The sequence below is a fragment of the Capricornis sumatraensis genome, chromosome 12 (genome assembly GCF_032405125.1).
Source record: "Capricornis sumatraensis isolate serow.1 chromosome 12, serow.2, whole genome shotgun sequence".
In the NCBI taxonomy this organism is placed as follows: domain Eukaryota; kingdom Metazoa; phylum Chordata; class Mammalia; order Artiodactyla; family Bovidae; genus Capricornis; species Capricornis sumatraensis.
The window spans coordinates 78960764-78987753 of NC_091080.1; the positions used below are offsets into that span (position 1 = coordinate 78960764).

The 26990-nt window shown below is 41.2% G+C and overlaps 1 protein-coding gene across 3 annotated transcripts in view; it reads right to left on the reverse strand.

The window, feature by feature from the left end:
- Window positions 1-26990, reverse strand: part of LOC138089276 (ATP-binding cassette sub-family C member 4) — a 186382-nt gene that overhangs the window by 79261 nt on the left and 80131 nt on the right. For 2 of the 3 annotated variants that reach the window (XM_068984711.1, XM_068984708.1), the window contains 8 exons: window positions 24311-24405; window positions 24002-24088; window positions 18809-18905; window positions 16528-16737; window positions 15162-15302; window positions 14241-14278; window positions 13772-13866; window positions 11899-12045 (listed from right to left, as the gene is read on the reverse strand). In XM_068984711.1, coding sequence (XP_068840812.1) covers window positions 11899-12045; window positions 13772-13866; window positions 14241-14278; window positions 15162-15302; window positions 16528-16737; window positions 18809-18905; window positions 24002-24088; window positions 24311-24405 — 910 coding nt within the window. The remainder of the gene's footprint in view (window positions 1-11898; window positions 12046-13771; window positions 13867-14240; window positions 14279-15161; window positions 15303-16527; window positions 16738-18808; window positions 18906-24001; window positions 24089-24310; window positions 24406-26990) is intronic. The other variant, XM_068984710.1, reaches the window with a different exon arrangement.

Below are 26990 nucleotides of genomic sequence, written 5' to 3' on the forward strand. Positions count from 1 at the left end.
GGGAGCCCTGGCGTGCTGCGATTCATGGGGTCGCAAAGAGTCAGAGGCGACTGAACTGAACTGAACTGAATGTAAGAGTGAAATCTACTTACCTAAAAGGCTTGACAATTTACTTAAGGAAAAAAAAACCCCAAAACAGCAGCTTCTCTGATAGACCACTGCCTGTCCAGATTACACAGGTGCTGCATTCTATTACCACAGCCATTTCTGTCAACAACTGTTTATTTAATCTTGAAGTCAAGGAAGAACAATTTTCTAGCAATACTGATTACTCATCATCTTGAATTATGTGTTTGTTTCCCTTCTATTTACAGGATTATGTCAAGACTAACATTTCAAAGTTGGCACCAATAAGAAATACGTCTGTCTACAGGACAACCCATTGGTGAAACTCATTAAGCCATATTTGACAACTTTTTCATTTTTATGCTAAGTAAAAAGGAAAAGAGAGTGAAGATTTATATTAGCATGAGATATAATTTTAAGATGATATTGCCACTTTATTCTCCAAAAAGGAAGAATTATAGATTTATAGTTCTACCATAGGAAATAAATTTTATGAGCCCAGATCAGTCTGACAAACTAAAAAGTGAAAAAGATTCTAAAAATAATGACTCCATAGAGGGAAGCAACTATTTCTTCTTATTCTATTTTTAAATATTTGAAGCTAATGAGAAAAAAAAATTATTCCATGATCTTGACTACATTTCCATGCAGCATTGCTGACCTAGATGGATGGAATTATTCATATACAAAAACATATTTAAGGACAAATCCACACACACTGTTCAAATATCTTTGCGTAGAACCAAAAGACATGGATGCTCTGTTTTTCTTACCACACCCTTAAAAATCTCTATACATTTTCATTTTATGCCTCACACAGAGTAAAGAATAAAATCAGGGAACTGAGTCCAAAGAACACTTCACTGAAATATCCACTTGAAGTTCAGAGAGGAATCCTTCACTAATTATTGACTTAAACATCCTGCAAACCAGGAACTGAGGCTGAAAATCACCCAGGGCAGACACTCTGGTTTTCACTGATGTGTTATCAGCACGCCACTCTGTAGCCCTGCTCTCTCCCAACAGCAGACCTGGAGGCAGGACTTTCCCATCAGCAGAAGCATGACTGTATTTGGAGTAATATCAGGGATAAAGGCTCTTAAACACATAACAAGTCTAAAATAGACTTTCCAGGTGTTCAAGAGATTGAAACATTTCCCTGTGTGATACAATCTATTAAAATGCACTTGCAAAATGAAAGGAAAATATTTCCAGAACAGAGAACTTAATTTTATGATAGCTTTCCATTTAACCACAGTATTTTAATAAACTTCCACTCAATGTGTACTTTGAAGCTTGTCAGAGAGACTTTCTATCTAAATGAGGGGGAAATTTTAAACAGAATTATCCTGTCTACCAAGAAGGAAAAGAACACTCAACAGATCATAGTTGATTTCATAATAACATTACTTATGGAGAAAACATCATTGCTTATGTTCCGCCTACTGTCAAAGCATTTGTAACATACTTGTAACAAGCCCAAAGAGAGCTGTGAGTACATATTCGTAAAGGGCAACACCAGCTTCCCTCTTTTTTCCCTAAAACACTTTAAGAGATGTGCATACCACCCAAGCAGTCCATTTAGAATCATTTCCAAAGTGTCAGAGAGTCTCCTTAGAAGCCAGGATCAGTCTACTGTGCGTTAGTAAGTTAGTCACCTTAAATAAAAAATCACTTACTTTTATTTCCTAACGTCCTCACATTCCCAATGGTTTGAAAACAATGCTTGTTTAAAGTTCCAGGAAAACAGTTTTTGGAAGTTTTATGAAATCAAGGGTAACCAGTTCTGTGATTACCATATCATACAGAGCTATGCCTGGAAGCATCAATGTTTTGTTTATATGTGGATTGAGCTCCAACCTACAGTTGTATTAAATTCTGAATCTGAATCTTTTCTTTATGTAATAATAGAATATTGGTACTAGATCTAAAAGAAAAATCAACAACACTTCACTGTCAACAATTACTTACATGAGAAAAAGGCCTAGAAGACAGTACTTTTTCTTCCAATGTTTGAGACCACAACTGATAACCAGCAAATGAGCAATAAATGCTTGATGAGTGAAAAAGCCCCAGTGAAAAGTTAAGTCACTGGCCCAACTCTTGCAAAGCTATGTTCCCAGCAGAACTGGGACATCTTGACATCTCAGCTTCCTATCTAGTAACAGTTTAATAATCCCTACTGATTTTTCTTTATGATGGATGAATTCTACCTCTTTACTTCTTAAGGGACTGTAATTTATAAGGTAAAAACTACCAGGCATCAAACAGTTAACCCATATAAGTGCCAAGATTCATTTTTAAAGCACCACCAAACATATTAAGTGTTGGACAGCTTCAGTTCCATGACTGACTGGCATTAGGGGAACTTGGAAACTTGTATAGTCTGGTTTCATGAACTGCACTTTCCAAATAAACAAGGTTTATTCTTTATGCCACCAAATAACAGAAATAAAGTCCACCATATAAAAATATATTACAAGCTCAACCTTTGAAAATAAACTATAAAAATTAAATTTAATGTAAACAACAAGTATGAAGGAAAAAACAGCTCTAATTCACTTGTAAGTCTGTGAAGTTCCACTGTTGTTTGAGATCACAGCATGGAGACATTCAAACACATTCCTGAACCCTCTTTCTTCTATCCACTCAACAAATCCTTACTAAGCAGCTAAAGTTGCCCAATCCTGGAAGTGGAGGCTTTCCCAGAAACACCATATACTCAGGAGGCCACAGCGCACAAGGCTAAGATAAGAGACAGTCAATACATAGTCACCTAAATAATACTTTACTTGTAATTGTGATAAGCATTATAAAACTGAGATTGAAAACACAACTGTGAAATAAGCATCACTGGCTCAATATTATTAATATTTGGATTTTTTCCATTTTCTTGACGGCAAATAATAATAATGTTTAAAAACTAAAGGCGAGAGGGGTGGGGAGCAGGGAAGAAATGGTAACAGAACATGAAGTCTTCAGTTAGAAAATGAAAATCAAGGGATTCCCTGGTGGCTGGATGGTAAAGAAGGAAACCTGTGTTTCCTGCGGAACACAGGTTCGATCTCTGATTTGGGAAGATCCCACATGGCTCAGAGGAACTAAGTCAGAGCAAGCAACCTGATGGGTGTGGCCCAACCATTGAGCTTGGGCTCTCCAGCCCTGGAGCCACAACTCTTGAGCACGGACAACCTTAGTCCGAGCTCTGCAACAAGAGAAGCCACCACAATGAGAAGCCCGTGAACCTCAACTAGAGAAAAGCCCGAGCAGCAAGCAATGAAGACCCAGCATGGCCAAAGATAAACAGATAAGTAAATACATTTTTTAAAAAAACAGAAAATGAAAATCAAACTCTGCCTTAGGGTGCCACATATCAATCTTACATTAAATCTTTGAGGGGAAGGATTTGGGTCATAAAGCAGAACCACTCAGAATTTTCAATACAACAAATTGATATGCTTCTCAGTGTTTATTGATGTTGACTCTGACCTCAAAGAATTATGCCAATTTTTCTTGAAATGATGTACTGAAAAGATGAACTATGTCATAAGGCTACTTTGTGGTATTTTCTGTTACAAACAGCTAAAGGTTGAAGTAATCGTGTGTGTGTGTGTGTGTGTATGTGTGTGTGTGTGTGTGTGTGTGTGTGTGTGTGAGAGAGAGAGATCTGGGGGGTGGCAATAGATAGCACTATTTGAATTATACTTCCTACCCATGGGTTCTTAAATTCAACCAACCATTGGTCAAAACTATTTGGAAAAAAAATTCCTGAAAGGAAAACTTGAATTTGCTTGTAAGCAATTTGAAGTATATGGGAGGATGTACACAGGTTATATAAGTGACACTAGGCATTTTTAGACGTTGGTATTCATAGGGGTCGTGGAACCAACCACCAAAGATGTCAAGGGATAACTGTACTATTAATTCACACATCCCATAAGGTAATGGCAAATAACTGAGAACACTTATGCCAGAAACTGGAATATAACAGTGAAGTCCTGAGGCCATACATTGCCTGGCTCTGATTTAGCTGAAGGCTGAAACAATACATATATTAAAATGAAGTATGTAGGTATACATACAATCTATGTATACTATAATATTAGGAAGTATTAGTGCAATCAAATAAAATGCCATCCTTATGATCCGCTGAGGTGGTGCGGTGGTTTAAAAAACCGGCCTGCAGTGGAGGAGATGAGGGTTCAATCCCTAGGTCAGGAAGATCCCCTAGAGGAGCAAGTGGCTCCACACTCCGGTCTTCTTGCCTGGAGAATTCCATGGACAGAGGGCTACAGTCCATGGGGTTGCAAAGAGTCAGCCAGCACTTAGTGAATAAACAACAACAATTAGGACTAGCTCTCTGAACCTGGTACGAGCTTCTCAAATCTTATTTTTTTAACATTTTATTAGAGAACTACAGTGCTTTCTCTGTTACTAAGTTATCAATATTTCCATGTATGATTATTACAGACAAAAAAATGAATGAGTAACCAGAACACTAACAGATTAAAAATGTACACCAAAATGGTGCAATATTTACCAGGAGTAGACAAGCACTATAACAATTACCTTTATAAAGATTACTGACAAAATAACAATAGCAATCAAATATATGTAACTATGTAACTATTTAAACTCCTAACAAAGGCTTTTATGATACTGTTAGCAGTAACACAGCAACTCCCATAAAATATGACTTAATATCACCCTGATAAGAGTTTAAGTACATATAGCAATTGTTATGTGAAAAACATATTTTCAATATGTCACAAGCCAACAGGATTTAATTACCACACCTACTTCAGACTATTAGCTATTTCATTCAAACCTGAAAAAATAATATTTATGTGGTCATTGAGATTCACTATGATTGATGCGATCTTTTGTGTTATTCCCCTTATAGTCACTCACATTTGTTAAAAAATAACAAGGAAAACTGAAAGGGGAAATGTGTGTTTTTGTTTTGCAACAAAGCTTTTCAGATGATGACTAACCTCTTCCTTTGAAGACAAAAAGCCTCTGTAACTAATGTACATAGAAATATGTTCTTTACTATGTACATTAAGCAAAGAAAGGAAAGAAAAAGAGGGGGAGAGGGGAACTGAAGGACTGAAGCCAGAATTCAAAGCAACCTAGGCAAGACTGAGTCCAGGAAAGCTGTCAGAAAGTTATTATTCTTATTCTCAATTTCTTACAGCTCATCTGCTCTCAAGGAAGAAAACTCGTAGTTTCTTTAAACCATATCCACAACACATCTCACTTGAAAGGAAACATAGCGAGTGATTTGGCATGAATGGGTGTATTACCAATTTTCCAGCATCACTACTGAATATTTATGTCGTGACGAATGATGACACTGGTGAAATATTTTAACACGAAGCCTTGCCTTGTAAATCGTCTGAATGATGTTGTGTCAAAACAACACCTACCATAAATCAGAGGTTTTAGGACCAGTATTTCTTGTTCTAACACGCTACCTGCTCAGCAGAATCACTTGTGCGAACAGGCATAGATTAATGTGCACTAAGCAGAGCCATCTTACCGCCTAACTTATAGAGCTATAATTTAACAGGCCTATTATCGTCAAGGTAATTTTGACAGTGCTGAAATATTATCCTTGTTAAGAATATGCATTTAGCACAAACCTCAGTGGTCATTTGCACTGAATAAACAGACATGGATCCCTACAATTATTCTTCTTTTCTACCAATGACTCTTTCCTAGCAAGGCAACAGTCCGTTGAGAAGTGAGTTTATAAATACTATAGCAAGATGGTTATTCTCAATAGTACAAAAAGCTCAGCACGTCACTTTCAATTTACTTTCCACTACTTCATGAGTTCATCAGCAACTTGAAGTGGAGGCTAATAAGTCCCTTTCCAGATTTAAAAAACAGCAATCATTTAAACCATGACCACCCCTCCTCCTCCTTGCCCCAAACTCAATTCCTTGTTCTCGGTATTTTACATGGGTGAAATTTACAGAGCCTCATCTCCCACGCAGTCAAGTAGGAAATATTAATACTTAGGGCAATTCCAGATTTTTCATTATGGAAGATAAAAGAATATGTCTTCTCTTAAACCGTAGTACTGCTGCTGCTGCTTCTAAGTCACTTCAGTCATGTCTGACTCTGTACGACCCCATAGACGGCAGCCCACTAGGCTCCTCTGTCCCTGGGATTCTCCAGGCAAGAATACTGGAGTGGGTTGCCATTTCCTTCTCCAATGCATGAAAGTGAAAAGTGAGAGTGAAGTTGCTCAGTCGTGCCCAACTCTGAGCAACCCCATGGACTGCTGCCTACCAGGCTCCTCCATCCATGGGATTTTCCAGGCAAGAGTACTGGAGTGGGGTGCCATTGCCTTCTCTGTTCTAAATTACAAGTACTCTGAAACTGTAGTACTCCCAGAAGAATAAAAATAACAAAAGAAATTAGTGAATTTTTTTTACAGTGCATTAGCTCTAACTTAACTTGATCTACTAAAAAAATATATATATATAAATTTGCACTTTTTAAACCCTGAATAACTAACACACACACACACAGAGCACAAAAGTCAGTCGTGTGAAACAAACATACTAGCCACAACCCAACTGACTGCATTTTCCTCAGAGAAGATACACAACGTCTACCGACACTGTGGCTCAGTGTCTTAAAGCCAAATTAGCCAGTAGAAAGGAAATCAACAAATATCTATCTGGAATCCATTACACGCAAAGCTCTAAGCCAAGTGTTTTGCCACAATAATTAGGCAGGAAAAAACAGGACAACTATCTTCTCATCTTGTCTCCAAATCAAAGGGTGAAACTTTAGACACTTGATAAAGATAAAATATTTCTGCTAACTCTGACTGCGTGGATGAAAAGTGCTTGATCATATCTTCCACACAACTGATCATATTCTACTCTTTAGGAATGAAAATAAAATCCAGTAAACATGTCAGCAGTGGCTTATTTCAGTTACTAGGGTAAACCATATAAATTAAGAAATCCAAATACCATCTTTGAATGGCTAGTTATTTTAGGACAGCAAAAGAGTTTAATGTTTCAGACTTAATGAACCTGAACAATGCTTTTAAAAACTGTAACACTACAGAATACAGAGCCTCAGGCCATAAAAATAGAATTTCCAAGAAAGCTTTAGGATAAAAACAACCAGATTTTGCAGTAAGGTGCCCTTTATAGTATATCCCTGAAATAATGTAGATCATGCTGCCCTCTTGTGCCAGATGTAGAAAATAAAACAAATTTTGTCCTCACAAGGGAAACAAAATCTGGGTTTTTAACAGAAATGACTTATTGTTGACTTGCGATTTGTGTTACCCGAGTATGAAGATCTGATGCAAGTCAACGTCGACTTCAGAGACAGAAAACAAAGGTTGGCTAGGAAGATGTGGACATGACAAATAGCACAGGAACGTGGCCCTCATGCCCAAAAGGTACTATTCAAACCCAGCTGCAATCAAAACATGCAAGAAGTGTCTGCTCTGGCTCCTGAAAACTTGTAGCTCTTTAATAAACACACACAGCAAGTGGGACTTCCCTGGTGGTCAAGTGGTTAAGAATCCACCTTCCAATGCAGGGGGGCGTGGCTGCAATGCCTGATCAGGGAACTAAGAACCCACATGCCACGTGATGCAGCAAAAATATATTCATAAATAAGTACACATTAAAAATATATAAATATAGTCCATTCATTAAAAATACAACCTCAAAAAACACTTAATGAGGCTTCCTTGGTGGTCCAGAGGTTGAGTCCACCTTGCAATTCAGGGGACACTGGTTTGATCCCTGGTCCAGGAAGATCCCACATGCCTCGGAGCAACCAAGCTGTGGGCTGCGACTCCTGAGCCCAGGCTTAATAGTCTGTGCGCCACAACAACAGAAGCCACTGCAAAAAGAAGCTTGTGCAACACAAGGAAGAGGAGCCCCCACAAGCTATAACTAGAGAAAGCCCACAAGCAGTAACAAAGACTCAGCACAGCCAAAAATAACTAAATAAATAAAATTAGTTTTTTAAAAAATTTAAGAACTAAATAAGTCAACATATAATACCATTACCGAGGGGTGTCCCAGGTGGTACCAGAAGACTTAGAAGTAGGTTCGATCCCTGGGTCAGGGGAATCCCCTGGAGAAGAGCATGACAACCAACTCCAGTATTCCTGCCTGGAGAATCCCATGGACATGGGAGCCTGGCGGGTTACAATTCATAGGGTTGCAAAGAGTCGGACAGGACTGAAGCGACTTAGCACTCACACACCATTACCAAAATACGTCAAAGGAAGAAAGTGAAACAAAGAGATGGGTGAGATAACGGGAGGGAAAAGGAAGAGAAAAGGAAAAAATGAAACCTGGTTTTGCCATTCGAAGGCCACACACAGATAATAAAGCTCCAGTAGGCAATGAAGCATCACATTATATGAACAAAGTAAAGCTCATGCATCAAAACATATGTTCAAAATAGAAAGTAGCCACAGGAGCACTGCTGGAATGTTAAACTGTAGGCAGAGAAACCACGCACTTTCTAGGCTGACGCTTCCTTCCTTCATAGAATACGATAAATACAATGAAAGTAAGGGAACTTGCAAATTTGGTTGAGCAACTGGTGTTTTCAGCAACTTCCCATGGAACCCTAGTTCTTAGCACACCCAGTGCAGTTACAACCAGTTACTCCCCTAGTGTCTAGCAAAACTCATGAAGATCTGGGATGAAGCATCAGAATGGAAACAGAACATTTAGAGTGGGCCCACCAATGAATGAATGTACAAGGCCTTGTGACCATCCAGTTCAGGGTCATTGAGAACCCACTGGCACAAGTGGGCTTGGAGACAAGTAGAAACAAGGGAACTCTGGTGAGGTGAGTACAAATCCAGGCAGACTGGGGAAGGCGCAGACCTGATGGGCCTCTCTCTGAGTTTCCAACTTCACCATCCCAAGCCCAAAGCCCTTCCTTTCATCACTTTTCTAACTCTGGGTGGCTGTCAGGATCCTGAAATCTTAGGAAATGTACTGACCCCCTAGGATATCCTGGAGAGATACACACTTTGTGATCACTACATGCTACAGGGGAAACAGACTAGAAATCAAATCACCCACAATTTTATGCTGGGAACTTTGTTGAATTAAACCCAGATATTTAAGGTAACTTAGAAGTTGAGGGACTTCCTGGCAGTCCAGGGGTTGAAACTTCATCTTCCAACACAAGGGTTGTGGGTTTGATCCCTGATCAGGGAGCCAAGCAAGACCCTACATGCCAAGAAATAAAAAATCAAAACAGAAGCAACAAGTTGAGCAAGTCAGTCTCTCTGCTGTAGAAGGGGATTTTTTAAAAAAATATTATAACTATTAGGGTACACATAATCAATAATCTCAACTATGAGGCATAATTCTTACACATTACTTGTTTTTCCAAAGAAGAGCAAGATAAAACAAGTATAAAAAGTATAAAAAATTTTTATTCAAACAATAGTTTAAAATTCATCACTTAAAATTTTTCATTAAAAAAAAGTTTTACTCTACTAACAGAGTAAATAAATAAATCGTAGCTCCTAAACCTTTGGGGGAAGGCAGGCCTGTCTTTGGAGAACTATTTGGGCTTCTATTTTCTTGAAGGAATCAGGTCCTGTTAATAGTCACAGGACAGGGAGACAAGATACACCGTAGTGCGCCAGCTGCAGTAAGATGAGTGATTTGAAGATTTATGCTTGGGCCCAAATCCCTAAATAATTAATTAACCAGCATCTGGAGAAGCCTACAGGGGTTGTTCATGCTTCCAACGTTATGACTGTAATTTTCACATTAACTGAAAAGTGGAGCAACACCACAACCATAACAGCACGGACTCCTCCAATTACTTTGTCTCCACAGCTTTATAGTAAGACGAGATCTGTACAGGCCTCTGCAGCATACCATCCTGTGCTCCACCCAGTGCTTGGATGAAACATGTGCTGGATAAATCTACACAAGACGCTGCACCAACAGCCTCATTTAATCCTCACACAGTGATACAGGAACGGCAGCAGTTATTCCCATTTCACAGGAGACGAAGTGCCCACATAGCATGTGATCATTGACTCAAAGAATCATAAGGCCCTGACTTCGATCTAAACGCTGTGAATGTACTCACCTGCATAATTCTAACAGTATCGACATTCCGCCAAGTATGGGAATAGCATCTCATTTTCCAGATAAAACTGAGACACAGAGTAACCAACAGATAAGTATTAATTAAAATTTGACCATTAGTAACTAGCACCAGGATTGAACCCAGGCAGTTGGCTCCACAAACCACACTTCAAAACCAAGACCGACAACATCCTCCCTTGAGATCTGCCTGCCCAATGGATCTACCTTCCTTTGGCCTTGGTCACATGGCTAGCTGATGGCCAGGCCAAGGCTACTTCTGTCCTTTCTGTAGCCCACCTCCCTGCCTCAACAAGTCCTGTCAATCATCACCTGCAGAAACAAAGTCACCCCAGGCCTCAGCACAAGTCTAGTCAACTAGACAGAGTGGACCCATCCACTGATGAACCACCTCTTCATGGAAACATAGCTCAGGAGGCTACATTCTGAAGTAAGACAGGTTGAAGGCCTCAAGGTGGAGTAACCAAACACTGGGAAACCTCCCAGGACATGCATGAGCAACTTACTACTGAGCATCCACCTACTACGTATATACCACAAAGCCTCTTACATGTTACCAAAACTCCACTATAAGCTATACAGTTATTTTAATTGAAGAGGATATCTACATTAAATTAATCTTGGATGTTCATTAATTATTCATTACCATTTTAGGTAAATCTCATACTCTGGGCACAAGCCAAAGCGCTATGATCCTAGATATGCATCGGTAATGAAAGAAAAAGCCCCATAGCCTGTCTTGAGTAGAGATTCAGTGTAACAAGGTTTGAGTAGAGACCAAGCTAAAATGTGTAACACCGCTTGTGTTTTAGCAACAAGCACAAACTATGTAAATATGTTTGCATTGAATGTAGAGAGGTTCATTTGCCACACGAATCAGCTCTTAAAGCATTCTGCAAAGTGAGCATACATCTATATTTTCGCACTCATACAAAAGTGGAATAAAAGTTTATATGCCCTTATATTCAGATATACCATGGTGGAACAAAAATATCAGCAAAGTTTTTTGTACAAAATGGATCGATATGCACAGAGATTTTCTTCCAAGCAACTCAAATGTCAAAAGTAATCAGGCATTGGCAGGGAATAGATACATGTATATGTGTGGCTGAATTCCTTCACTGTTCACCTGAAATTATCACAACACTGTTAATTGGCTATTGCTAAGTCACTTCAGTCGTGTCCGACTCTGTGCAACCCCATAGATGGCAGCCCACCAAGCTCCCCCGTCCCTGGGATTCTCCAGGCAAGAACACCGGAGTGCGTTGCCATTTCCTTCTCCAATGCGTGAAAGCGAAAGGTGAAAGTGAAGCTGCTCAGTCATGTCCGACTTAGCGACCCCATGGACTGCAGCCTACCAGGCTCCTCCATCCATGGGATTTCCCAGGCAAGAGTACTGGAGTGGGGTTACCATTGCCTTCTCCGTTAATTGGCTATACCCCAATACAAAATGTTTTTGATGTTAAAAAAAATAAAATTAAAAAAAGTAATCAGGCATTAAGTATGATAACAAGACATATTTACAAGTTCCTTCACTATTCAACTGAAATCATCACAACGTTGTTAATTGGCTATATCCCAATACAAAATGTTTTTGGTGCTAAAAAGAATTAAATTTTAAAAAAAGGAATCAGGTGTTAATTAAGTACGATAACAAGACACACTTACTGTTAAAATCTGGTGTCTGACTTACCTATTGGATTTCTATCGAAGAACAGTACTGGAGCTCTCAAAATGGACTCGAACATTTGGTTGTGCAAAGTTTGTGAAGAACTAACAAGGACAAAGAATACCAAGAGAGATCTGGCGATGCCAAACAGGACAGTGGATGCAGTTAACCCTGAAATAAAGAAACATCATTATCCCCAAGATCTCTGCCTTTGATTCAAGAAGGCTAAGCCATGCCAAGCAGCTTCTAAAGATATTATATCCTTACCCCATCAAGTATCTGGATTCTAGAAGAGTTTAACTCATTCATGACATACATTTTAAAAAGAAGAAAACAAAAAACACTATTTTCCTCTCATTAAATATAAACTTCATGAGGGGGAAAGAAATGAAGTGTAAAATAAAATTTCATTCCAGTATTTCCTAATCCAATTATAAGTTTCAATAAAACTCAGAAGAATTTTTAAAAGTTGTTAGTCTTCTTCACATTTCAATTCTTAATAATTACAACGTCTCATAATCTAAAATGGTGAAAAGCTTTGGTATCGGCATGTTAATGAATAGGAAACAGAAGAAATACTATCATGTCCTTATAGACAAACCCAAGTAGCTTTAAAGAGTATAAAAATACCACATAAACTTGCAAGCAAAAAATCTAACTGAAGTGTAGGAAAATACAAATTATAAATATAAATGAACATCAGCATTTAAATTACATTGTTAATGATAGAAATGAGTACCACTATGCATATAAAAATTAGAATACCCTCCCAACATCTTTTGAACTCACAATGCTAAACAGAGGGGGGATAACTTCTGTAATAAATATTCCATTAAGTACTTTATTGCCTTCTGATGAGACACTTAAATTCTGAAATTTAAATTTCAGTATTTAAATTCTGAAAGCTATTCAAATTTCTCGGCTCCATCAACAGGCAATTGCCTTAGCCCACCATCCTATATGAGTATATAACATAAACCCCCCACCTTCCTCCTTCAAGCCCCCATAGTCCACCAATTCAGAAGGTAAATAGCTAATGGATTTAGAGTTCTTAGCAAAAGATCAACAAAATACACAGAAAATTTCAATGAGTGGGTTCTTACAAGGATAACTCACTCTATCTTTGCAGAAAGCTTGTATATTTCCTGTGTGAATATTTAAAATTTTAGATGAGGATTTCCTTTTAAAAGTATGCAATGCCACGTATATTCTAGGCACTGGTGTGAAAACAAAGAGCTGTGTTGATATTAGTAGGCAAGCCAGATGTTAAATTAATCACACAGTTATGGACATAATAACACTGTGATCTCAGGAAAGAAGAAGGAACCCTAATGCCCACACACTGGATTTCTCCCTGTTTAGCTTCTGCCTTAAGTAATTAGTAAAGCCCAAGAGATGAGCAGTGTGGCGAAGGAGAGTTTGCACACCTGTGAGGCAGTAATGCTTTTATTTGGGACCCTGGCTGCCAGAGGATTTCAACCAAGGTCAATAAAAGCCAAGTTTCATTCAGAAAGAATTGGAACAATCTGAACCATAAGGTGGGGATCTGTTTCTAATCCCCTCACACATCCATAAAATGATATAAGATTTAGCTAAAGCTACCTATTAGAATAGACAATAGTCACATATTTCCAGTGGCTGATTTTCTCAATATGCAATGCTGGTTTAACTTCCAAAATCCAGTACAGAGCAAATTAAAAGTCTTCATTCAACCTCTTTTCTTCTAGCAGATTTTTAAAATAATTATTCTAATTAATTCACAGAATAAATGCGGCTGGCTCAGAAACTTAATCTGTTAAGACATTACTGAATTACTCCTGGAAGCTCTAGTTACTCACATGGGCTCATTGTAAGCGACTCAGACTCTCGGATAATAGACCAGATGACTCAACTTTACCTGAGTAAATTCCTAAGTACCAGTTCAGATCGAGCTTCTCAGTTACATTTCCTTGTCCATTGACAGTGACATTCACGGCACTCTGTTGATTGGCCCTAGGGAACAGGGAAGAAAAAAGATTACACGATAGATACAATTAGGTAAATATAAAAAAAAATTATCCTTGATGTAGGAGACAGGATTTATGCTGCAAAGTGTTTCCCAGCTCACAGGGCCCTGTGTTTCTCTACCGTAAAAAAATTTCAATTTGAATCATGACTTTCAGCTCTCTGAACTGTCTGTGCGGAAGCTGCTAAGGATCACGGGAGGGTCACACGCCACCAGCAGGATCTTTACTTTTTCTTCAGGGAAACTACGTGAGAGTCAGAATAAGAGGCTGTATAAGCCCCCTCCTTCCCCACCGACTCTGTGGAAAAGCGAGGTTCGTGTAGATTTCACAACACTTTGGGTCAGACCAGGAATCACTCACCAGTATGAAAGCCACCAATCCTGCAGGACGTAGGCAACCTGGAGCAGGAAACAACAGTCATTCACACACTGACATCACTGAGCCTCACACCTCGCTCACAAGGATGGGGGACAGAAAGGCTCCAGAAAATGGAGACGGTCCTTTGGGTTCAGGTCTGTGCCAAGCCCCACACCCCAGATGACCACAGGTCAGGGGACGGCATGCTACATTTTAATATCTCTAAAAGACATTGTTTATTTCTAGAATCTGTCATGTACACACACCACCACCAAGCTTCACTTATTTTGCTTTGCACATATAACACTCTTCAATGCAAATCCCAGTGGACTGCAAAACACAGTATTTATATACATGTCAGGATTTTTCAAAGGATAAAAGCTTAATAGGTACTGTGGCGGCCAGTTTTCTGTGTCAGTTTGGCCATACCAGTCTCCAGTGATTCAACAAAACACTAGTTCAGATGTTCCTGTGAAGGTATTTTGTGGGTGAGGGTCACATCCATCATCAGAACTTACAGGAGGTCACCCTCAACACTGCGGTGGCCTCATCCACTCGGTCGAAGATCTTAAGAGCAAAACCTGAGGCTTCTTGGAGGAGGAAGAAATTCTGCCTCAAGACAATAGGTTCAGCTCCTGCCTGAGGTTCCAGCCTGCAGGCCTGCCTTTCTGATTTCAGATTCACTCAGACAGATCCCACAATCTCATGAGCCAGTTATTTGAAATAAATCTCTTAATTCACATATTAAAAAATAATAATATTACAGTAAGGTAAACACAGTATAAATAGTATTAAAAATATCAGCCTTAGGGCACAAATCAAAGTAAAAATTATTCCTTTGTACCTTATTTTATTTTTGTTTAATCAAATAAACAAGAGGGTGTTTTTCCATGGAAAAAGATAAAAATAAAAATCCTTCCTTACCTGAGCTGCAAGGTTTACTAGAATGAGGAAAATGATGATAAACCAGTGAGCACCAGCTGTGAAGTAATTCTTATAAGCCTTAAAACCAACTTTTCCTTCCGAACGGGTCTCCTCAGTTAGGGTGACCTGTATATTCTCGGTCTTGGAAGGAAAGGCAGAGAGAGATAAAAATTTAAATAATGAACCCTAAATCAACAATAACCTCCACTGCAAAGCTGCGGTGAAATAGACATAACTCATATGCTGGTAGGAGGGTAAGATCCTACAGAGAGAGAAGAGTGTGGAAACACTGAGACAAACCATGTGTGCATTTACCCAGCCATGCCAACTCTAGAAATCTATTAGAAAAAAGGAAATGTCATCTGCAAAATGCTACTCATTTTCAGGTGGCTTTGCTTAAATAAACAGCATGATTAACCGCACATGTACAGAATACCTGATTAAAGCATAAATGCCAATGTTTTCTCCAAAATAATACATGAAATGATATATAAGTATCCATGTAATTTATGTGTGCCTCTCAATGACAACAGAGTGGTTCCTGAGTGTGGAACTTGACAGACTCTTGTGAATACTCATCAGAATCAGCCAGAATCCTGGGTATGGACAATGAGAGTCTGGATACTGAGAAAACTGCTAGGTGATTTTAAAGGAGACCTAGTGCAGTTGTCTGTTTCTGTCTGTAGGATTTAGAATATATTACACAGTCACATGGGCCAAAGGTTTGCTGCCTACTGTATATGCGAGATAACAACATAAAGGGGGCACCCTAACCCTAACCCCGCCCCCTGAAGCCCCACCAACTAATTTGTTCTACATCTTGAAAAATGAGAAAGGAAAATGGGAACAAATTCCGAAGTGTCTGCTGTGTGTCGGGTGCTTTGCTCCTTTGTGACAGAAGTGTCCTGTCACAGACCATCTGATGATGAAGCAAAACAATGCCATCAGTCACCTGCAATGTCAGAATATTCCAACATAAAGCAAAAGCAGCTGATTTAATGAAGTCATAGCAGGCTAGGAATGAGGGATTCTGGAAATTAACCATCTGGATGAATAAGGGAAGCCGGGGTCCACCAGAGCACATACAATTAACTATGGTAACATCAAGAGTTCCCCTGTCAATACCACATACATCATGCAAGTCATAGCAGTGCAAACAGGACTTGTCTCCATCCTACACCAAAAAGGAGAAGCCGAATCAGGCTGGCTCCCTGCATGCTGTTCTAATTCTACCAATTTCATGGAACAAGGCCGTGGAAATTTGGTGTCTTCTTTGGAACACAGATGTCATTAACAGAGCAGACTGAAGGTCCATGAGGCCACCAAGAGTGACAGACCCGGGCATGCTGCAGGATGAGAAACTCACGTCTGGGCCCTCTGGAGTGGCCTCTTTCAAGGAGGGTCTGGAAGACTGTTGAGACCAAACCGAAGACTCGGAAAAGGTACGATTCCTCAGGGTGGGAGTTCCTGGAACCGGAGATGATTCAGCCTCCTCATTCTCCTTCTTTAAAAGGGAACCAAAATCTATCCCGGATTTCAGGAACTCAGTGTAAGTCCCCTTTTGCACCATTTTGCCCTAAAACAGCAATAAAGAATTTGAGAGTTTGTGGTTAAGGTGTCTAATCATTTATGATATCTATCTTCTTTGTGAATTGTACCATCTATCATTAAAAATATTCATCTTTGTTTTATTTCAAACAAATGATTTTTAAAAAATTTGAGAGGAATGGATTTTCATTTGATAATACTAACCTATCATGCATACATGCGTGTTATGCATGCTAAAGCACTTTAACCGTGTCCAACACTATGCTACCCTATGAACTGTATAGCCCGCCAGGCTCCTCTGTCCATGGGATTCTCCAGGCAAGAATACTGGAGTGGGTTGCTTTTTCCTCCTCCAGGGGATCTTTCCCACCCAGGAATCAAACCTGTGTCTCTTATGTCTCCTGCACTGGCAGGCAGGTTCTTTACGACTAGTGCTAATGGTTAAGCACTAATCAAGAGAAGTAAACCGATATTAAATTATGATGTTTGTAAGAAAATGATCCTGAGGTCTGAATTTCTGGTGGACAAATCAAGTTCGGTTCAACTAGAACAGAAGTGAGCACTGTGCTCTCTGCCAAACCCTGTGTAAGGTTTGGGAACATGAAAGAAATGCGTGCTCATGTGTTAAAGATGGAGTCCGCTGGGCACTTAGGAAAGCACAAAATACAGAATTTGGTGGGAGGATCAGCACAATCTCTTAAGACAACATGGAAAGTTAGAGAAGCCTCATGAGACAAAAAGAAAATTTTTTAAAGTCCATGGGGAGGATATTCGGGGAAAGAAATTTGTTGGCACAGAGGTGGGCACTGGCACGCCTATGTAGGTAAGGGTCACTAGACAAGTCTCTGCTGCCCACTGCCACAGTACCACGTGTCTGACTAGGACAGGGCCTGAAGAAAATGATCTTGCACAAGAATCCAAGAGTTATGTCTTCATAGTCTTTAACACCTCCCCACAAACTCAGGAAGTTCTCGACTGAAAATTCAGTATTCCCCCAGAAAATCTACCTAAACAAGGAGGTCATAAGACCGGGATGCTCTAATTCCTTGGTATGCCACAGTCAAAAACCTAAGCCAGAAGCAAAGCACTTAAATCCGAGGATAACATAGGCACAACCCATCACAAGCGGCCCATCTTCCCCAAATCAGGCAACTGCTTAAGCTACAGCCAGTCTACTCATCTTCTTGGAACACTGTGTGACACACCATTGCAGTGTCCCTCATTTACAAAGTTACATAAAATAAGCTGCAGAGGATTTCTTCTTTTTCACCATATGAAACAAAACTCAGCTGATTCACTCAGCGGTGAACAAAATATGAGGAAAAACCCCAGGATGCAAAACAAAACAAAGGAGGGCAGCTCTGGTTAAGGCAAGTCAGGTGGCCCAGCATCCTGGCTAGGACCACCCCCTCTTTGGGAGAAACCCAGTGAAGCCATTGGGGACCATTTAATACTGCAGAACAAGCAAACGATTCAGGATATACAGTATATCTTGTCCTCACCTGGGAGACAAAGTGCATCTACCTTGTTTAGGGAAAGCTGCATACAACTTTCTACTTAGTAAGATGCATTCAGAAACACTAGTGGCACAAAGACAGCAATTTTACTCAACAACCAAGTATTAACAATTCCGGGGGGCAGCCATCCCCTCTCTGCTGTGAGGGAGGTATCAAATCAGCTGTGAGGGTGGTCCCCAACTCATCCAGGTGTGTTCACCAGTAGACAACTGGTCGTTCTGACAGTATTGAGTTGGCCAAAAAGTTCAAAAACTGAATATATTCTTCAATAAAGTTCTCAGCAACAATGATAAATAAGTCTTCTACTGTTGCTTAAAATTGATCAAACTTTTTGGCCAACTCAATACTAAACCTGAGGTTGTCTTCTCAAAACAAGCCCCACGTAGGCAGGGCCTTATTCTCCTTCTGCATAGGCTCCTGCATGTATCAGACACAGAAAGAGATCCGGGTAGTAAGAAGAAGGCAGAAAACTGAAAGCTAAGAGGGCTTTGCCACAAATCCAAGCAGAATGACCTGCAGAACAGCCTGGCCTTCAACACACCGCAGTGCTAGCAATTCCAGAGACTTCTAGAAATTACTTACATCTTTTAATATCAGAATCTGACTTGCAGCTTTTAGGTACTGCAACTGATGAGTCACTAAGATTCTGATCTTCTCGTGCAAGGCTTGACAAATACACCTACAAATGAAAAAGGGACAGAATGCAAAAACACATTAGTGGAAGTCAGCCAAACTGTAAGCATACATTTTGAAAACATAATGAGACAAAGACAAGACAGCAAAGATCTGTAGTTCAAATACTCATATGAATAAAAATACAAATTAAGTACAAAGTGATGAATTCAACTAGGACTTCAAATTATTCAGCAACAAGTCTGAATCAAACCAGTCTAGCTAAACATGCATCAGCTGCTAAGTTGTTTTTCCTAAAACTGATCTTAACAATTATTTACATATTTCATGATGAAAAACAGTGGAGCAATATTGACATTTCAAAAGTTGACTAAATTAAAATGGTAATTATTTTATTGTTATGTTGAGAATGAGAGAAGTGACTGATGTCACAGAAATATACATACATATTCCTTAGTTTCTTAGATGTTGCTTTATAAAGTACATATTAACCACCCTAAAAGTCATATCTTCTCAATAACCTTAGCCATACTCCCTTCCATAGATATTTCTTCCTAAGTAACATTAGACAGAAAATGAATGCAAGTGTGGCCTTTATTAGTCTCTACAACATTCCCAGTCCTGTCCAGGAAGTAAATCTTACTTCAGTTGCACTGAAAACTCCCTCAATGTGAAAACGAATAGGCCCTGCTGACCACGGGCAGGGCTCCAGGCAGGTACTCTGGGAGCCTGAGGCCCTTGCAGAGCAAAACTCAGGAATCTGGACCAGAGCTCAGCCTGTGAGTGAGTCAGATGGAGCGTCTGGAGGCAGCAGGCTGCAGCTCAGTCCCTCTCATGAGCCTGATGTCAGATGAGCGACTCAACCTCACGTTCTTCATCTCAAAACAACGCCAATGACAACCCACTCACATGTTCTAAGAAATCAAACCACCAATCCGCTCAGTAAATGTCAGCCCCCTTCCCTACTCCTCTCTAACCACGAGCTGTCATGTGCTTTGGACACAGGACAGAAAAGTCCTAAGGGGACACTGGACCTGTGATCAGAAGACCGGGGATGTAGACACATATGCCACCACTTCATTAAGTTAAAGAAGATTCATTTTTACCTTCTGACAAGTCTTAGTTCAGCTTTCGTGCTAAATTTCTTGACCAAGCATACCTTTTCAGGTTTCAATGGAATTTTCGGCTACATTCAAAAATTACCTGCTATTAATCATTGAAGGCAGATGGGCTGGTAGGTCCATGATGGTGCTAACCACAAATTTTAAAAGGTTTCCTTCCTGACATTCCATCACAGATGAGGTAATATAAATAAGCACAATAAAGTGATCAGTTTTGATGGCTAGGAATGTATTCCTAAATAAGACTTTTATTCTGAATCTCTAGAAAAATAATCTTCCAAGTTTTTAAGAGCAAAGATTTCTAAGACATATCATAAAAATTGACTCAGCGATAAATTCTTTAAAATTATTCCTATACAAGAGCTGTGTTAAGAACGGACAAATCCCGTAGTAGAGTAGATCAAATATGAACAAAAAGAGAGTCCCTATCTTCATTCATTCAATCAACAAACTTTGGTGAGGTACCAGGCACTGTCCCGAATGCCATGGATACACCCACAGGTCAAGACAGCAAAGAATTCTCAGCACTGCATACAGGGGAGTCGCTGAATGAGTATAGCAAATGCTCTATGCGGCTGTGATGTGTGCTCTGCAGGAAAGCAAGAGGGGCTGCTGTCTTAGACAGGGAAACAAGGGAGCCCTGAGACTCTCTGGGGAAACATCCTGGAAGAAGACACAGCAGGTGCAGGGGTCCTGGAACTGAACACGCAGGGCTGAGGCGCCTTCCTGCATTCACAGCGCATGGAGGGTGAGGGGACTCATAAATGGTCAAGTGCACCCACTGAGGGCTGTGGGAAGACAAAGGGCACAGGCGCCCCCTGGAGGAGCGGGAGGGAGTGGCAGGGCCGCCTTCGGCCTTCCTTCTGGGTCCTGGCACACTGCTCCCTGGCTCTAGGACAGAGGGACCAGTGTGAACAGACAGACAGGGGTGAGAAAGGACCCCCACAGAGCCAGCACAGCTGGACACCGAGTGGGCAGACAGCAGAGAAGCCTGTTCTCTGTTTGAGGACCTGGAGCTGCTTCCTGAACGGGTGGGGGTGGGGGTGGGGTTGTCTGTGAAGGGCTGGAGCGGGAGGGTGAGCTGCGGAGACAGCAGCATGAGAATCCGATCAGGACAGACATGAAGACCTGGTTAGGGTTACAGGGGTCTGGCAATGTGGGGTTGAAACACATCAGGATCCACAGCAGGACACAGCTAGGACTGCATCAGTTCATCTAAGGCTCCTCACCTTAGCTGATAGAACCCACTATGCTCAGAGCATAAAGTTGTAAAACTCATGAACCTGAATCACCTTGGATATAGATTCAAGACTAGAGGAAACTGTTAATGGCAAGAAGTGTGAGTCACTCACTTTTAATAGAAAACACTCCCCATTACTAAGCTCTGACACGATCACCGTCTCTCATAGCATGTTGTTCCATCCAATTTTCTAACTCGTTGAGAACATCCTCAGTTGCTGCTGAGTGATTTCCTAAATTGCATTCGTGCTCCCTGCCCTAAGTTTCCCCAGAGAATGTGGTTCTGATCGGCAAACAACAATCCAAACAAGCTTGCTTCTATCAAGTGTACATCCAAGGTCATTAAACCCAAGAGCTATAAAAAAAAACTGCTGTGTTTGAAGGAGAACTTTTGAGAACTTCTGTGATAAGTACAAGAGGAACGGACAGGCTGAACTGCCAATGATTCCAGGAGTGAGGAATGGCAAATGAAGCTTACAGCACTTGCATCCTGTTACCAAACCGATGACAAGGCACTTCTCTATGGGAAAATCCATCAGGTCACAATCAGGAAAGGGTGGGAAAGCCGGATGAGACCACACAGCTGGGAGTAATGCCACAGGCCCTGCTCTCCTGTTCTGAACAATTTAATGCTTCTTTGCACTTTTTATCATGGTGGTGGTGGTGGTGGTGGTGGTTTAGTCACTAAGTCATGTCTCACTCTTGCGACCCCACAGACTGTAGCCTGCCAGGCTCCTCTGTCCACGGGATTCTCCAGGCAAGAATTCTGGAGAGCGGTGCCGTTTCCTTCTCCAAGGGATCTTCCCAAGCCAGGGATCAAACCCGGGCCTCCTGCATTGCAGGTGGATTCTCTACTGACTACAAGGGAAGTCCCTTTTTATTGTGGTAAATGAAACATATCAGTACATAACATGAAATTTACCACTTTGCCTATCTTTAAGCATACAGCTCAGTGGTATTAAGCCCATTCACACTGCTGTGTAACCATCAACACCGTCTGTCTCCAGAGTGTTTTCATCATCCCAAACTAAGCACTAGCTACACACAGACTTTGGTAGAACCTGCCCCATGATCCTGCTTAGCGGATGTGGAATCCCAGGTCCTCGTATCCAGAGCTCAGCGCTCCGCACACGTCTCTCTCTCTCACATCTGCAGACTCTGCCGAAGCCTCTCTACTTTGCAGTTCTGGCTCTGCTGTAAATCAATCATTTCCCCGCCAATTCAAATGCAGACACCTGAGAATTCGGTGATAAGGCCTCTAAAGACATAATTGTTACCCCTAACGACACTAGGTCTAATCCAATCTGACTTGTATCTCCAGAAGAAAAGGAGCCTAACACAGAAGGGCAGGGCACGTGAACAGAGGAAAGCCCACGTGAGGACACAGGAAGGTGGATGCTATCAGAGGCCAAGAAGACAGGTTCCTCAGAGGCAGGAATGAGAGCTGAGCATCCAAGTCTCCTTTTTCTGCCCAGTGCGGGTCGTTTCCCTCTCCTGGCGCACTGTCCTCCTTATAAGCTAAGAGGTTTTGTGCAGTAACATCTGTAAGGGAATTTAACTCAGTGCATACAGCAGGGCATTAATAAGTGCAGCTGGAAAGCTCACTGGCTTTAACAAGGTGAACAGCAGCAAGGGAACTAACTAACCATGGGGAAGATGCAGATACTGTTTCAGAAAAAGTGAGTTCATGAAGCTTTCAAAGAGGTCAGTCTAAACTCCACCAGAGGCCTCGGTTAGCGTGACTTGGACACATACACAGAAAACCAGAGTTGTTCTACTTCAGAGGTTCAGTGGCCAAACAAGAGCAACAAATTCAACAACAGACAAGAACAACAAATTCCAGAAACACAACATGAGAGTCAGGAGTTCAGCCAGATTCTAAATACCTGCTGCTGCTAAGCCGCTTCAGTCATGTCCGACTCTGTGCGACCCCATAGACAGCAGCCCACCAGGCTCCCCTGTCCCTGGGATTCTCCAGGCAAGAACACTGGAGTGGGTTGCCATTTCCTTCTCCAATGCATGAAAGTGAAAACTGAAAGGGAAGTCGCTCAGTCATGTCTGACTCTTAGCGACCCCATGGACTGCAGCCCACCAGGCTCCTCTGTCCATAGGATTTTCTAGGCAAGAGTACAGGAGAGGGCTGCCATTGCCTTCTCCTTCTAGATACCTAGTTTCACAATCAAGTTACCCATACATTGTGGGTTTAAGTATCCATGAAGCAATGTGCAATGTCTGAAGACATTCTGAGGTGCAAGAAATCATTCTCAGATTCTATACGTTATTAAGAGTTTCTGAACCTACAGAATAATAAGCATCAACAAGGTCTTTCCACAGAAGCCCTATGTCAGTACTGAAAACATCACTTCTCACGTGTCTTAAAAAAAAAAAGATGAAGAAAATGGATTGGCAGCCAAGTACCAGATTACTGAGTCCCACTCTCTGATTTAAAAACTGTAAATCTTCCTCCTTATTTCTGGGGTCTGAATCCATCTACAGTGTCCGGTTTTCTACTGCAAGTAGCAGGAGAAAATCAGCCATCTATTCCTCACTCCCTAAAGACAGACTTCACTGTCCTCCACACCTTGGAAGGACCTTCTGTATTTTCCTATCTTGACCTCATCATGATCAAAATTTCTCTACGATGGATCTTCTGCAGAATGAAGAGGAGAGGGACACCAGGGCAGAGCCAGCTGAGTCTCTTGAAGCACAAAGCCTTTCCTGAGCTCTTTTCCCTGATCGGTTCTTGGAAAGCAGAAGTAATAGGAAACAGGAGCAAACTCACAGTTCAAACAAGTGCCTGCTGACTTCTGCGTCCACTGCGCTGAGCGGATCATCTAGGAGGTAGATGTCGGCATCCTGATACACGGCTCTAGGAACACAGAGAGACATCAGGATAAAACACTTCACACTCCCTGAGTCTTGTCTCTGAATCACAGTGGTGTCCAACAATTCCATGTTCATTCCAGGAGCCCAGGGAAGGGACCAGGACCCTGCTTCACACAGGCCAACCCAGTGAGCGGGATCTGCATGCTCACGTCCACCAGGAGCCGCAGAGGAGGAGGGGCAGGATGGCAACTGAAACCCCATTTACCTTGCAAGGTTGACCCGGGCTTTCTGCCCTCCACTCAGTGTGGTTCCCCGGTCTCCTATCATAGTTAGATCTCCATCCTCCAGAAGCTGTAAATCCTACATGGAGACAGAAAAGGGAAAAAAGAAAAAGATTTAAAATGTGTTCTCCTCCTGCCATCCTAACCTTTTAGCCTTAGTTCTACATATAAATATTGTATGAGCAGCAATGAGTATATTTCATAATGACTATATGATAATCTTGAATATTAAAAAAAACCTCATTTGTTCTGGTTCCATAGGTTTTCACTGCATTTATGAATTTGACCATGATAACAAGAAGTATTTATTGAGGATCGATTCTATTCCAGGCATTGTTCTCTGCACAGTGAATTCAGGGATGAAGAAACAAAGTCCCTAGAGTTTCTTTTCATGGTATGAGACAAACGATATGGAAAATTGACCTGCATGTAAGTACTGAGGATGAGAAGGAAAAGAAAGCCTGCGCAGGACAACACAGAGTAAAGGAGGGAAGCGAGTCCACACTGGGGTCAGGAGGGCACGGCTCACAGAGTGGGTGTGAGCAGATCAGTGGGAGGTAGGGAGGGGGGCTTACGTAGACTGCCTATAACTCAAGTGATGCTGCCATAGCAAGCAGAGTTCATAGAGTTTGTTATCCACTAAACCCCTCAGGCATCATCCTAGAACACACAGCAGGACTTTTCTGCAAATGAAGCCGGAGCTTCTCTTCTCTGTACTTTAGCAAATTTGGGAAGAACAGAAATGGCACAGTGAAGCCGCCAGGATAAGCAGCTTTCTGACCTTCTAAGTCTCAACTTCTTCTTCTATAAAATGTGCTGCAGAAACAACAGTCACTAAACTCAAGGATGCTGTCAGAACCTAAAGTGTATGAACACCCTCCATAAATGGAAAAAGGACATGGACTGATTATAACTTGCTACTGGTGAATGAGGCTTACTTTCTCGTCAACCCAACACTGGGACCCCATTCACCGTGTGGATCACAGCATGTAAGGCACATGACCACAAGTAGAAGAGAGAGACTGTCTCCATCATCACCCTCCCTGAAAGCCACAGGCGAGCACACACACACACAGGTTCCCTGCTCACTGGAAGCTTAACAGGGGTGCATCCAGTGAAAGCCAGCAATTGCTCTGTTGTGAAAATTCATCACTGTTTTACTTTAATTCTTGCTTTTGATTTTCTGGAGATACAATAAGCCAGTTTAAGATACATTCCCAGCCCTAAACACACACACACAGAGTTTACTTGGTCTCTGCTTTACTGGTGACATCCTCTGCAAACTGTTCCAGTTTTTAATGCCTAGATTTTATGTTGCTTTGGTTTCCTTCACAAAACAGCACCACGCTGTAGCACAGCAATCTCAACCATGCTCTGGAAAAGGCACTTAAATCCACTCTTCCATTTAGCACAGATGGGCCCCAAGAATGGCTCTCTCTGAGTCTGGTAGCAGGACTCTGAGTATGCTGTTGACTCTGCAAACTATTTATGGGCCAGCCACAAATGGGAAAAGCATTTCACAGGATTTGAAGTAAAAATCCAAGTCAGCCTAATTTCCCAGCCACCATTTTCTGATTAGGTAAAAGGGGGAAAAGTCTGAGTTCAGCATATAATACAATGCCTCCCACAGACAAGAAGTTTTTATTTATTTATTTCTTAAAACCAATTTCCCATGAAGAACAGACACACCAACTACAGGGAAACTAGGAAATGGCTTGTTGGTTTGATGCCATCAGCCAGGAGCATATGGAGGGCCCTTCAGGGATGCTGGCTTCTTGGTATAGAAACTGCATGGAGCAGACTGCTGAGTTTCCATCAGAGGAAGGCTGGATTCCTGAGTCAAAGCAGGAGGACCCTGACTTTCATCACACCTGTAACTCCATTTTGCTGATGGCAGAGCACTACGATTTCCATTTTAAAGACGATGAAACTGAGACCTTGTGAGGTTCAGAAAAGAAGCCAAAAATCACATGATTTTCTTCCCTCCTGAACAGAGAAACAAACTCAATCCCCGAGCCTTATGACTCTTAAGCCTTCTCATTTAAGCTCGACCCCTCCAGTTGACCAAACATTATTGGCTTGTTCCCTGAATTGTGTGGTGTAACTCATTATAATGTCACTTTGAATACTGCATCAGCTTAATTCCATGTTGCCAAATGTGATTACTTCATGTTTTATTACAGAAATGTTTGCAGCTCAATGAACTTAAAACGCTTGCTTCAATTAGGTCTAGTTATCATGTGTCTAGTTGTTATTAATGCATGTGATACATGAAATGCTCCTTTTTCCTGTTTTATTTTCCAGGTGGGGGGAGGGGGTCACCTGTTAGAAATATTTTTGTTCGCATGTATGTATTTAGTTTGTATGCATGTATTTACTGAAAACCTGGTAGGTTTCCATTTTACAAAAGTTGCCATGCTTACTGCAATAAACCTGTACCTCCCTCATTTTAAAGGAAACAGACACCTCAAATTACAATCCAAGATGACGCTCTCCAGAGGACACAGTTTTTTTTTTTTTTTCCCCCGTTCTACACATGCAGTATGTCTGTACAAGTAAAAACACCCCCAGGGGACCTCTATTGTCTATGACTTTCTTATGTCCATCCACTGAAACACGCATTCCAAAAGGAGATAAGCAGAGGCTGCAAAAATGCATTAAGTG